Source organism: Aplidium turbinatum, chromosome 1, assembly GCF_918807975.1.
Source record: "Aplidium turbinatum chromosome 1, kaAplTurb1.1, whole genome shotgun sequence".
Taxonomy (NCBI): Eukaryota; Metazoa; Chordata; class Ascidiacea; order Aplousobranchia; family Polyclinidae; genus Aplidium; species Aplidium turbinatum.
In genome coordinates this window covers 27,300,986-27,315,079 of record NC_137472.1, presented here as the reverse complement: position 1 = coordinate 27,315,079, position 14,094 = coordinate 27,300,986, and the positions used below count along the sequence as shown (strand labels likewise).

The 14,094-nt window shown below is 37.9% G+C and overlaps 1 protein-coding gene across 1 annotated transcript in view; it reads left to right on the top strand.

The window, feature by feature from the left end:
• The first annotated feature begins 5,765 nt into the window (after positions 1 to 5,765).
• Positions 5,766 to 14,094, top strand: part of LOC145780739 (integrin beta-3-like) — a 37,260-nt gene continuing 28,931 nt past the window's right edge. Inside the window, exons 1-6 of the mRNA XM_082592369.1 lie at positions 5,766 to 7,001; positions 9,278 to 9,389; positions 10,279 to 10,368; positions 11,659 to 11,890; positions 12,878 to 12,995; positions 13,323 to 13,487. Coding sequence (XP_082448495.1) covers positions 6,933 to 7,001; positions 9,278 to 9,389; positions 10,279 to 10,368; positions 11,659 to 11,890; positions 12,878 to 12,995; positions 13,323 to 13,487 — 786 coding nt within the window. The 5' untranslated portion in view covers positions 5,766 to 6,932. The remainder of the gene's footprint in view (positions 7,002 to 9,277; positions 9,390 to 10,278; positions 10,369 to 11,658; positions 11,891 to 12,877; positions 12,996 to 13,322; positions 13,488 to 14,094) is intronic.

Below are 14,094 nucleotides of genomic sequence, written 5' to 3'. Positions count from 1 at the left end.
GCGGATTAAAGTTTTATTTCAAGATGTTTGAAGTGGTGTCAATTTCGCAAAAATCATATTATTTTAATGTTTATCGTAAGTATATCCTCCATCTTTGAAGCGTTCTGCTGGGAGTTCCTTCCAAATGCCCACCTATTGGTGCACATCTCTGAAAAGGTAATTTAATACTGAATCCGATGCATGCAAAGTTTAAGTGGCACGTGTTGCGGATTAAAGTTTTATTTCAAGATGTTTGAAGAGGTGTCAATTATGCAAAAATCATATTATTTTAATGTTTATCGTAAATATATCCTCCATGTTTGAAGCGTTCTGCTGGGAGTTCCTTTTAAATGCCCACCTATTGGTGCACATCCCTGGAAAGGTAATTTAATACTGAATCCGATGCATGCAAAATTTAAGTGGCACGTGTTGCGGATTATAGTTCTATTCGAAGATGTTTGAAGTGGTGTCTATTATGCAAAAATCGTATTATTTTAATGTTTATCGTAAATATATCCTCCATCTTTGGAGCGTTCTGCTGGGAGTTCCATCCAAATGCCCACCTATTGGTGCACATCTCTGAAAAGGCAATTTAATACTGAATCCGATGCATGCAAAGTTTAAGTGGCACGTGTTGCGGATTAAAGTTTTATTTCAAGATGTTTGAAGAGGTGTCAATTATGCAAAAATCATATTATTTTAACGTTTATCGTAAATATATCCTCCATCTTTGAAGCGTTCTGCTGGGAGTTCCTTCTAAATGCCCACCTATTGGTGCACATCCCTGGAAAGGTAATTTAATACTGAATCCGATGCATGTAAAATTTAAGTGGCACGTGTTGAGAGTTATTGTTTTATTTAAGGTTTTTCGAAGGTATGTCAGGTCGCATTTTATGCCTCGCACTTATTCACGGATGACTTTTTTAGGCGGAAAGCGGAAAAACTATTCTGCCAGAATGATGGTGGTGATTCACACTCAACTACTTACAGAAAACAGAACTTGAGGAAAAAGTTTGCTAGGCGTTTAAATGAGCAAACTGAAACGAGTGGTGGTGTGATGAAACAAAAAGCGATAGATCTGGGCTTTGTTTTCTTTTTAAGCTTCTCTTATCAAGTTGTTCACTCAAGTAAGTAGATGCACACAGCTGCATGAGTGCATATGATTGATAGTGTAATGAGCTTAAATATTTTGATTGATTGTGGAAATCTTGATCCTTGGACTGAGAAAGCTTCATTGCGAGCTTTAACCTGGAATTTTCGCATACTTGTAGAGACTTTGAACCAGTGATGCAAGTAGCACAGTTATATACCTATCAGTGACGTAGGAGCATATGTTGCCGCCCCTGGCTTTTGTTGAAAATGCCGCCCTAAGTAAACTGCAGCAAATTTTAAAATAGTTTCATGTTCAAGCAATCTTTTCTATAAAATAATTTATCTGTTTCTTGTGTTTCTGCTGATAAGCTGATCTTTTCAGTATTTCTCTGGTGCTCAGCGTTATTGTCTGGGTTTTCATTTGAATCATTCTCTGGTAATGTTAAAGAAACATTTGAACCAGAAGAGGTTACAAATTTTAGCATAGCTCCCTCGTGCTTGTTTAATTCTGCTTCGCTTGCTTCCTTTTTCTTTTTAAAAAAAGCTCCACTCTCTTTGACACGTTTCACTTTCGAATCTAAATTAACACTTGTATAAATTTAACCACAACCTGTCATTTAAACGTTTACAATTAATAACAACTTAAACGTTTACAATTATATGTTTAAATGCCCAGGACTGGTTCACCTTCCACAGTTTTCTTGGTCTGCGGACCAAATCGTACCGTAACTAATTAGCTCGTGATTAGCCATCTATCTGGGCCCGTGTACAATGTCCTTCCTCTCATAGGGCCAAACGTGAGAGACTCGCTAAGACTCTTTTCGTGCTAGCGTCAAAATCCAATAAGAGCCCCTGGCTGCCAAAAGTTTTCTAAGTAACCGGAAGAGTCTTTCCCAACGACACACCGGTAGTCTACCTCAAATCCTAAATAAACACCTAGCTAAAATTATGATGCTGGCACAGAAAACCTATCCTGCCCTAACTAAACTGATTCTGTAGTGCCAGCCAACTCTCAACATTATGTCTGCCTTCCCCATCTAACTACACTAAAACAATAAAATACACCAGTAGCCTATCTCAGCTTTACTGCACACAAGGTTTGACCACAGTCTCTATATTAATATAGAGACTGTGGTCTGACTACAGAAACTACTGCTGAGATAGAGAAAATGAATCGTCATTATAACAACAGATTTATGATGTACCGTAATAAATGTTACTAAGAATTGAACAACAGACGGAGTACAGGCTACAGCTATCCAACATCACGCAAGAACCAACTCAAGCTTTTTAGCTGTTATTCTAGGGTTAGGGATGCACAATACAGAATATCGAATCTTAGAGATTCGAATCTCAATGTATTCGAATCGCATTTGCAGTTTCTTTTCGGATATCAGGATTCGAAAATAAGTATGTTAAATGAACAGTGTGCGACGTTAAACAAATGTAAAGTTGATATTTTCCGTCTTGCGCGCCGACTTTTTTCTTCGTGGACTGTTTGTTCTAAGCGACTTTTTTCTTCCTTCATAAGGTTTGCGCAGTTATCAGAACGGGTCCCACGAATTACCCATAAGCCCCATAAGTACCCATAAGTACCCATAAGCACCATAAGTCGCGTCGAATTACCCATAAGTCGCGTCGAATTACCCATAAGCCCCATAAGTCGCGTCGAATTACCCATAAGCCCCATAAGTAGCGTCGAATTACCCATAAGCCCCATAAGTCGCGTCGAATTACCCATAAGCCCCATAAGTCGCGTCGAATTACCCATAAGCCCCGTAAGTCGCGTCGAATTACCCATAAGCTCCATAAGTCGCGTCAAATTACCCATAGGCACCATAAGTAGCATTGAATTACATAGAAGTAACGTCGAATTACCCATAAGCCTGTAGAGTGTAGAGTGTAGTCTATAGCTGTCTAGAAGCCTAGTAGTCGGCTGCATAGCCGAGTGGTGAGGAGCACGGGCTGGGCGTTCCAAAATATAGTTCGACACCGCTCAAGAGCAGGACACTTGAAGGCATGCCTAAAGGTGGACACGAAGATTGGCTTCGTTGCCTTCCCGTCCGCTTATGTGTAATCTGCAGTTTGCTGCAGCAGATGGAGTGTTTTGTCCGATAAAACACCTTAACATTGGGCAATTTTCCGTATGAACCAGGTGACTGCAGCATAGCAATCGTTCTCGCACTCAGCCAGAGACTTAATTCTTGCTTTAAACTTGATAATTAAAGAAAAAAAAGAATAATGGCAAGGGTGGGAATCAAACCCGTGTCACCAAATTCAATAGCCTTTGCCTTAACCACTCAGCCACGCAAGCGCTCGTGAATTCGTCGCTTAATTTGTTTATATGCGTAATGTTTCGAGAACGCTCACAATATTATCAGTTTAGTTTGTTTTTATTTCTGACCATCACAACGAAAAAACAATACACGACAAACTTAGCACAGGTCTATAAAAGGTAGAAGCGACAAAACGCGGACGTTATAACGTGCACGATACCAAAGCCTGCAGATTACATATACGCTGACATGAGGCGTAAGTAATTCCACGTTGCTTATGGGTAATTCGACGCGACTTATGGGGCATTTGGGTAATTCGACGCGACTTATGGGGCTTATGGGTAATTCGACGCGACTTATGGGGCTTATGGGTAATTCGACTCGCGTCGAATTACCCATAAGTCGCGTCGAATTACCCATAAGCAACGTGGAATTACTTACGCTTTCATGTCAGCGTATATGTAATCTGCAAGTCGCTGTTGCGACTTGCGATCGTGTCACTTAAACTGATTGTCCTGCTTTGGTATCATGCACGTTATAACGTCCGCGTTTTGTCGCTTCTACCTTTTATAGACCTATGAACCAGGTGACTGCAGCATAGCAATCGTTCTCGCACTCAGCTAGAGACTTAATTCTTGCTTTGAACTTGATAATTAAAGAAAAAAAGAATAATGGCAAGGGTGGGAATCAAACCCGTGTCACCAAATTCAATAGCCTTTGCCTTAACCACTCAGCCACCCAAGCGCTCGTGAAATCTTCGCTTAATTTGGTTTATATGGGTAATGTTTCGAGAACGTTCACAATATTATCAGTTTAGTTTGTTTTTATTTCTGACCATCACAACGAAAAAACAATATACGACAAACTTAGCAGAGATCTATAAAAGGTAGAAGCGACAAAACGCGGACGTTATAACGTGCATGATACCAAAGCAGGACAATCAGTTTAAGTGACACGATCGCAAGTCGCAACAGCGACTTGCAGATTATATATACGCTGACATGAAGGCGTAAGTAATTCCACGTTGCTTATGGGTAATTCGACGCGACTTATGGGTAATTCGACGCGAGTCGAATTACCCATAAGCCCCATAAGTCGCGTCGAATTACCCATAAGCCCCATAAGTCGCGTCGAATTACCCAAATGCCCCATAAGTCGCGTCGAATTACCCATAAGCAACGTGGAATTACTTACGCCTCATGTCAGCGTATATGTAATCTGCAGGCTTTGGTATCGTGCACGTTATAACGTCCGCGTTTTGTCGCTTCTACCTTTTATAGATCTGTGCTAAGTTTGTCGTGTATTGTTTTTTCGTTGTGATGGTCAGAAATAAAAACAAACTAAACTGATAATATTGTGAGCGTTCTCGAAACATTACCCATATAAACAAATTAAGCGACGATTTCACGAGCGCTTGCGTGGCTGAGTGGTTAAGGCAAAGGCTATTGAATTTGGTGACACGGGTTTGATTCCCACCCTTGCCATTATTCTTTTTTTTCTTTAATTATCAAGTTTAAAGCAAGAATTAAGTCTCTGGCTGAGTGCGAGAACGATTGCTATGCTGCAGTCACCTGGTTCATACGGAAAATTGCCCAATGTTAAGGTGTTTTATCGGACAAAACACTCCATCTGCTGCAGCACACTGCAGATTACACATAAGCGGACGGGAAGGCAACGAAGCCAATCTTCGTGTCCACCTTTAGGCATGCCTTCAAGTGTCCTGCTCTTGAGCGGTGTCGAACTATATTTTGGAACGCCCAGCCCGTGCTCCTCACCACTCGGCTATGCAGCCGACTACTAGGCTTCTAGACAGCTATAGACTACACTCTACACTAAACAGGCTTATGGGTAATTCGACGTTACTTCTATGTAATTCAATGCTACTTATGGTGCCTATGGGTAATTCGACGCGACTTATGGGGCTTATGGGTAATTCGACGCGACTTATGGGGCTTATGGGTAATTCGACGCGACTTATGGGGCTTATGGGTAATTCGACGCGACTTATGGGGCTTATGGGTAATTCGACGCTACTTATGGGGCTTATGGGTAATTCGACGCGACTTATGGGGCTTATGGGTAATTCGACGCGACTTATGGTGCTTATGGGTACTTATGGGTACTTATGGGGCTTATGGGTAATTCGTGGGACCCATCAGAACTGCAGACACGCAGTGCGTTTCCGTGTGACCGTATGATGATGCTTGATGATGCATCGTACTATGATGTTTGATTTATCATATGTTGTACTCTGTTTGACATGTGATACTAATACAATTCAAAATAATGTATGTACAAATATTTTTGCTTTTATTTAACATAATTTGGAAAAAATTGTTGCGTAATTTCAGAATAGATTCGAAATTCTAGATTCGAAATTAAGTATTCTAGAATATTCTAGAATAGCCAGGTATTCTGTATTGTGCATCCCTATCTAGGGTGCAACCTAGTTTGTACCCTGAAAAGATCAAGAGAAAAAATTAAAATAAGCCGAAGTCGCTGATTGCAGTTTCCGCAAACATTTTAAAATTTTTCCTCTGTATATAAAGATCGAGAGAAAAAATAGCACAAAGCCGAAGTCGTTGAACGCGGTTTCCGCAAACAAACAAACTGAAAAGATCAAGAGAAAAAAATAGAACAAAGCCAAAGTTGCTGATCAGAGTTTCCGTTTTTCCGCAAACATTTTAAAATATTCGGTAATGATCCTAAGAGTTTGCCGAAGTCCTGATCGCAGTTTCAGCAAACATTTTAAAAGGGTTAGGGTTTAGGGTTAAGAAAAGATCAAGAAGAAAAAAATTAAAAATTGAAAAGATCAAGAGAAACAAACTGAAAAGATCAAGAGAAAAAAATAGAACAAAGCCGAAGTTGCTGATTGCAGTTTCTGTTTTTCCGCAGTTTTCGCAAACATTTTAAATTTTCTGGTAATGATCCTAAGAGTTTGCCGAAGTCGCTGATCGCAGTTTCTGCAAACATTTTAAAAGGGGTTAGGGTTAAGAAACAATTGAGAAAAAAAAATAAAAAAGCTGAAGTTGCTGATCGGAGTTTTCTTAAACAAACAAACTGAAAAGATCGAGAGAAACGAGAGGTTGCTGTTTTGAACTTTTATTTGCCACATGGCGCTAGAGCATTATTCTCCGATTTTATTAATATTTCAATGGCAATTCTAGGTTCACCAGAAAGGATTTAACAGCAAAGCAAAAACCCTGCAGACAGTCAGAAAGTTTTCAATTTTATTAGGGACAGGGTTTTGGGCCTAGTTGAAATATTTGCTGACTGCTGAAATCTGAAAAGCGGTTTTGGTCTAATTTTTAGTAAAGAAATAGGATTAGCAATTTTCTTACCTGTGCCATTTCAGTTTTTGAGTTTAAACAAACATTAGCCTGTTTTATTTAAAATTTGTGTTTTGGGTTATTTTACCAAAAATTCGTGTTTAGGGGAATCACTATATTGCATAACTTGACTTATTGGTGAGATGATTGTCAATAAGGGTATAACCAACATTTTGTAATTTAATTATTTACATCTGATTTACAAATTATATAACAGTTTCATTTTATTCCACTTTAAGCTGAACTCGACAACTGTATGAAGAGCAATGTAGAATCATGTACAGAATGCATTGCCATTGAAGGATGTTCTTGGTGTGCTGACCCTGTAAGTAGTTTTATTACTTTTTCTATATAGATTTCATGAAATGCTGTTGCTATTTTCTAATAACCTCTACAACCTGTTTCACCCTTACTGGTGATCATCAGAAGGTCCTGAAAAATATGCAAAAATAATAAATCTGTACTATGGTACTTTAACAGATATTAAATATTGGGAGGATGCCCTGACATAGCGACAACATGAGAGAAGAAGAAATATTGGGAGCTGGTATACAAGTCCCCCCCCCCCCCTGGTAACTCATGACAAAGACAGGACTCGACCAAACATATAGGGTCCACATCTTTTAGGCGCTGACAGTTAGGCGCTGGTCTAATAGGCGCGCACACTGTGGCATCTAGATATTTAGGTGCGGAGCACTGTGGCGCCCGTTCGTTTAGGTGTTATTCCTACTAAAGTCTGTAGATTGTATCAGCTTGGCAGGTAGGGGCGTAGGGCAATGCTTTTCACACAAAATATTATATTGAACAGGAAAATATATTGTTTTGTTAATGCGTGTTTTCTCACACAAAATGTTATATTACACAGAAAAATATATGGGTGAAGCTGCTTGAACCGGAAATGCTTTTCACACAAAATGTTATATTGAACAGAAAAATATGTTATGGCTTCCGTGAGTGAAGCTGCTTAAACCGGCAATGATTTTCACATAAAATGTTATATTGAACAGAAAAATATGTTGTTTTTTTTAATGCGCGTGTTCAGCATTTATTTGTTGTTAGTCCAGGTTTGCGCCGGCGAAAGCTTTATCAATAAATTATTCAAGTTTCCGAAAATGTATGAGATTGAGTTCACTTTTAGTTAGGTCAAATAATAACTAAACATCAGTAAAAAATGTACCGTAGGCTGTACTCAAGCGGGCGGTAGGCTTGAGTGAAGAGTAACTTAGTTTTTCGTCAAAACCTGGACTAGGTTTAATAACGAGCGAAGTCTCACCATTATGCTTGCAACTTGTAGCCAAGGTGTAGCCTATATGCCCTGTAGAAATGTATTCATGTGAACAGTAGTAGAGCGTCTTACGCGTTCTCGTCACATGGCCAATCCATCCCGAACAGAAGTAATTTATATTTAATCTAAATTACCAATTTTCACACAAATCTGTTGTATTTACGCGGTAAAAACATGTCATGTGATTGACGTAGACGCACAATCTTGACATCAAATGAAAGCATACCTCTTCAGCTATCCGAAGATGCAAAGCTTTGCAATAAAATTTAAAACATTGTATGTACAACTAGCAACTTTCCAAAAGGTATTTTTTCTAATTTTTTAAAAAATTAAAAATTGGCAGAAAAGTGTACGTCATTATAATTTTTACTACCCAAGCATGATACAATAATATGAAAATATATGTAGTTTAATCGAATGCCAAAACAATTCTGCACATGAGAAAAAATTTACTTCGTTTCTGCACGCAATGCTTTAGGAGGTACAACAGAATGATTATGGAGAAATTTGGAAAATTTTAAGCAAAAAGTTTACGTAATTTAGCCTTTCGTTAAATTTAAAAAAAAAATTACGCCAATGCGCGTAGGCATGCGCAAAAAGCAGAATGGCCACTTTACCGATGAAGCCAAGGTCTGAAAAACTCTTTGTGGCTGTCTTGCAAATTTAAAAGTTTTTTGATACAGATGCAATGAATATTTAAACTTTCAATGCCATAAACAAAAATTGATGTCCACAATCCACATCATAGGCTACAAGGCAATTTTAAGCGAAAAGTAATTTTAAGGGTTTTTGGATGGAAAGTTTATAACTTTTTATCAAGGGTCTTAGAATATACTGTTGTATCCTTAAATCAAGGCTAAAGTTGAATTTGAAAAAAAAAGCTGATTAACCCCCTCCCTCGAGTACAAATATGGCAAAGTATGATCTTGTCCCATTTTCACTGTCATTCTTTCGTATGTTTTGTCAAATCTACATTTTAATGCAGCAGCTCTCAACTGCAAAATTGAGGGACATCATTTACTACTGTAAAGCTTTTTAAATGTAGCAACTCATGGATTGTTGCATACCAATTGCAACAACTGATCTGTGACAGAAGTTTGACTTAAGAATGAAATTTGATTTTTTGATTTCATTACTTTGAAACCTCCCCTCGCATTGCCTAAAAATGAAGTTGTAGACATTCCATAATTGAACGAGGCAAAATAAACTTTTTTGACTATATTAAGTGTCCTAATGATTACCCAATGTTAGTTTTAAGCCTTCAATCAGGAGTGATTAACAAATTGTGGTTTTCTTAACGTCATTGTTTTGTACAGTTGAACTACAATAATCCTAATCTGGTTGTCAATGGATGCAGGAAGTCTGTGGAACAGATACATCTTTGTGATAAAAAGTATATATATCCTCAGCCAACAAGAACTATTGTAGGTAAATATGTAGTGGTGTGACTACATAAGATTTCTAAAGTTAAAAGATGCAAACAAACGATGTGTTTAATTCTATAAAGCGTAGGTATATTTAAGGTTTTTTCAAAGATCTTTCCCATTTTACATTACTTATTCAGGCCTCTAAGCTTCGTTTTTTCGGCGACCAAGTATGGCCCACCAGAGCTTCTTCCTGGCAGCCGAATTCTTACGCCCTACAGCCAAATAAAAAAAAGGCTTTTAAAAATCCATTCATTAACATCGTATTTTTGCATTCATTCAGTTAAGAACAATGCAAACAAGGCTCTGAAACTTATTTACAGGTGTATTTAAATGCATTGCTTCCGAAGTAGGTGTAGAGCTAGTCTTATTAGTTTTTATAGGGCGCTGGTCAGCATTGTTGTGAAACTTTTATCAGCAATACATCTTGTCGGAGATTTTGTCTTAAGTACAAAAAGGTTGCAAGTAAAGAGAAATAAGTTTCACATAGAAACGCGAGTAAAGAAAAAAGTTTCAAACTCTAACAGAGTGGAGAAATGTTGGCTTGTGGATTGTGGAAACTGGCGACCAACCATTTTGTTTGCTCCATTAGCTCACTGTTCAATTTTTCACTTTTAAAGATACTGGTAGTATTTGTTAACTTTTAAAGGTGCAGTACCAACAAACCGACAACACCAACACATACACATAATACACAAAGCAAAAGACCGAGAATCTTGGAAAATTTTCATACAAGAGGCAGTCAATGAGTTGGAATCAAGTACGACAATGAAAGAAGTGTTTGTTAGGTGTTACGCCTCGTTAACACCATATGAGTTTTAACTTGGACGTCAACAATTCAATTTGCCAGCGTTCATGGTCTCTGTATTAAAACCATATTTTTTTTGTTACAGAAAATGTGCCTTTGTCAGACGTTGAAACCTTCACTTTGGAGAACAAGATACAGATGAGCCCTCAAATATTAGACATTGCATTGCCACCAGGTTGATAAACTGGTTATTGATGATGTCATTGTATCAATGCTGTGGTGATCACAAATAGCCTATCACCCAGTCAAATTTTGTCATCATAATAACATCAAATTGCTCTTTCTGATTTGTCGCATTGTCTATACTTATTGCACTTAAAGACCGTTGTGAGAGAGAGATGTTTGTTTATTTGCCTGTCTAATACGAGTCGAGAAAAAGAAACACAATTACATAAAAATCAAAATATAGCAATGTTGTTCCTTAAATGTATTTAGCTATAAGCAGATATTCTTTGTCTCCAATGTTAAATTTCCATAAAACAGTTTCAACTTGCATCACTAGCATGCTGGTCACATTTTAAAAGTTTTTGAAATGTAAAAGTTAGTGAAGACAGGAAAATGTAAGGCCACCTCACTAACAATCAGTCTAACCACGACCGCACAGTCCCCATGTTCCATCAATTAGGTTTGAAAGTATCACAGTGTGACATAATTGTCTACACTCATTTGTGAATCGGTTGAAAGGCTGAAAGCTCTACCCAACATTAGCTTTATCTGATTAGAACAGCCTGTGCATGTGCTTTAAACTTAAAGACAACATGGTGTTCTACTAACTAAATCCCTAACTTCTAACTCTAACCCGTAACCCCAAGTCCTAACCCTAAAACGGCAATGATAATTAGGCTACGGTACCCAATAATTTAAAAAAAAATTTCAAAAAAACGCCAAATAGGGAACTCGCCGAAAAGGGCTCTCGCCGAATAGGGCACTTGCCGAATCGGACTAGCCGAATTGGACTAGCCGAATTGGACTAGCCGAATTGGACTCGCCGAATCGGACTCGTCGAATAGTAGCAGACCCGTATATACTGTATACCCCAAGCATTGTTACACATTAGGCAAGATTAAAATAATTGTCATGTCATATAAATAACCCAGCCAACAAATTAGTCTACATTGCACTGAGCATCAATGTAAGTATCGACTAAAGGACAGTGGAACACTACCACTTCTGTCATCCATAGTAGCCATTGACTAATATGCTGACTGGGTACGTATATACGCTACTTAAGAAAGGAACTTATTTGGAAGGTATAAGTTTCTCGTTAAGATGAATGTATGACTCCAGAGAGTGCGGCATATTAATTTTTTTCGTATGAATATATCCTTTCCAGAAGTTGTATTTATTATATATATGTATACAGTAATATCCATTGTGTTTATCAGCATCACCTTGAATAGAAAGAAGTAATCATGGGTTATTCTTTATTGAATTTTTGCATGTTCATGAAATTGTGATTAATCAGGTCAACCGGTAGATCTCCAAGTATTCTTCAAGCTGGTGGAAGAACAGCCTGTTGATGTATTTTATCTTCTTGATGCTGGAATTGAAGCTAACGAAGAGCATATCTCTTGGATGCGTACTTTTGCACAACAGTTAGGAAAGTCCCTGGGTCAATCACTGAAGAATTTCCGATTGGGCTTCGGTGAAATCAACAGCCAAATCAACTTGGAGCCTGTTTCTGTGGAAGATCCCATGTAAGTGACGGTATTGAAAATTAGTCAGTGTTTTTGTTGTACCGGTAGTAATTATTTCACTGGTACGCCCAAGTTTTAATGATACGATGGTATACAATCATTTGTTATAAACTTAGATTTATGATAGTATGATTGCATTCAAAAATACACGAATTTGACCATGTGGTCAGATTTTCTGTGTTTTAATTGGAGAATCTGCAACAAGACTTGTTCGATCTTCAACCACGTGCGAGGCTGAAATTGTTTCGTAAAAGTAAAAAAACTGCAATTGCTGAAGCTAAAAGTATTTTTGTGACAATTTTTTTGTTAACTTCATCTAAATTCTAAAGCAATGCATTAAGGAAGAAAAAGAACGAGATTGAGTTGAAGAAGTGCTATGGAAACTTGAAAGCGGTGTGTTTAATAGTGGGCTGGGGAGAATGTGTGGATAATCGTGAATAGTTTAATGGGCTTATTTTGAGGAAAGCCGATGTAATGAGAAGAAAAAAAATTCAGTGACAATTGACACAATTTGTGTATTTTTTTTTAAAATTTGTTAAGCGTTCTGAAAACAAGACAAGTGGTTGGTGGACAAAAATATTACCGATGATTTGCAACTGGCCTTGTGCAACAACAAACCTAATGGTTGACAGAAAAAATTGTAGTAGTGAATATTTTCAAAAGAAAGTGTCACATTATGTGGTTAATAAAAATAAACAGGTAAAAAATAACCTAATACGCTTTAGTGAGTTTTCATATTGTGATGTTTGATGTTTAATACTTGCACCCTTCTATAAATAGAACCTAAGTTTCACCATCGCAGCCCTGTTAGGTTTGACATGTCTGGTGTAAAGCAAGAAATATGTTTTTTCTTGTCTTATTGAGCGAATACGCTGTGATACGAGGCAAGCATAGCTTCAAACAATATTGGTGGGCACAGGATTTTCATGTTATATGAGTTGTAAACGGTGTTGTATCAGATGTGAAATTTCCGTTTTACTTTTACAGCATTTTGAACATGCTTCCATTGACTGATCAAGTTCATAGTTTTGATGAGGCTACAGCTAATATCAACACCTCGTCCAGAACTTTACCAATTGAATTGGCCCAAGCAGCAGTATGTTTGGTACCTACACAATACTTTGTTTACTTTTATGTCTTGTGTTGGCTAGTTGGTTACTGATATTGTAAATGTAATTTGATTTTAATCTAAGAAGAGAAATAATTCAGGAGGAAATGCGTTACTCATTGCCTAGACGGAGCATGTTGAATGTTTGTGTTAGCCATCAAGTTATTATAACTGCAAGCGTGCGTTTTTGCTCTCACCACTGGACCAGGCAGCCACTCATTGAATCGTGAATGTTAAAGCATCATGTTCAGTATTTGAAGTTGCTGTCGTCGTATAAAATGCATCCTGTTGTGAAATTTTCATTGCTTCGTATTTTCATTCCAGAAACGAAAAGCATCATTTCAAAGGCTGCTTCTAGCTCTTCAGGATTCAATAAACTGGCAAAAGGATGCAGAGCATTTTCTTGTTTTTGTTCCATCAAATAACTTCAGTGATGTGAGAAGAGTAAATGAGGACTCACCCAATACTGAAAACTGCTCATCAGCCGAGGTGTGTATATTTTTGCAATAAAAATAAAAAAAACTTGTTTAACACTAATAACCGGTCCACGACATTAAGGCGCGAACAAAACGGCGCGAGACAAAATGGCGCAGAAAAAACGGCGCAGAGACAAAATGGCACAGAAAAAACGGCGCAGAGACAAAATGGCACAGAGGCGAAACGGCGCAGACAAAACGGCGCCAAAGGCAACGTAACAAGCTCAGAACCTTTTCTTTAATTTTTTTCACATGTTTCGGTCAATTCCTCTTTGTCATGAGTTGCCAAGGGTAGTGGGGGGGGACTTGTATACCAGCTCCAAAAATCCTTATTCACACATAAACTTTCGTTATGGTTGCAGAGTATTATCGTTCTATACATTGACTTTGGCGCCGTTTTGTCTGCGCCATTTTTTCTGCGCCGTTTTGTCTCGCGCCGATTTGTTTGCGTCTTAATGTCCTGCTTCGCACTATAACAGCAAATCTGATTTTAAATTTCCAGCCCTATTTTCAAGAAAACGTAGCCTAAAATAGTCCAATCATTTACAAGTTTAAACAAGGTCAACAGTAGGCTAAAATTGGAAAGTTTGCATAAATTAAAGTCAAAAAACAAAGTTTTA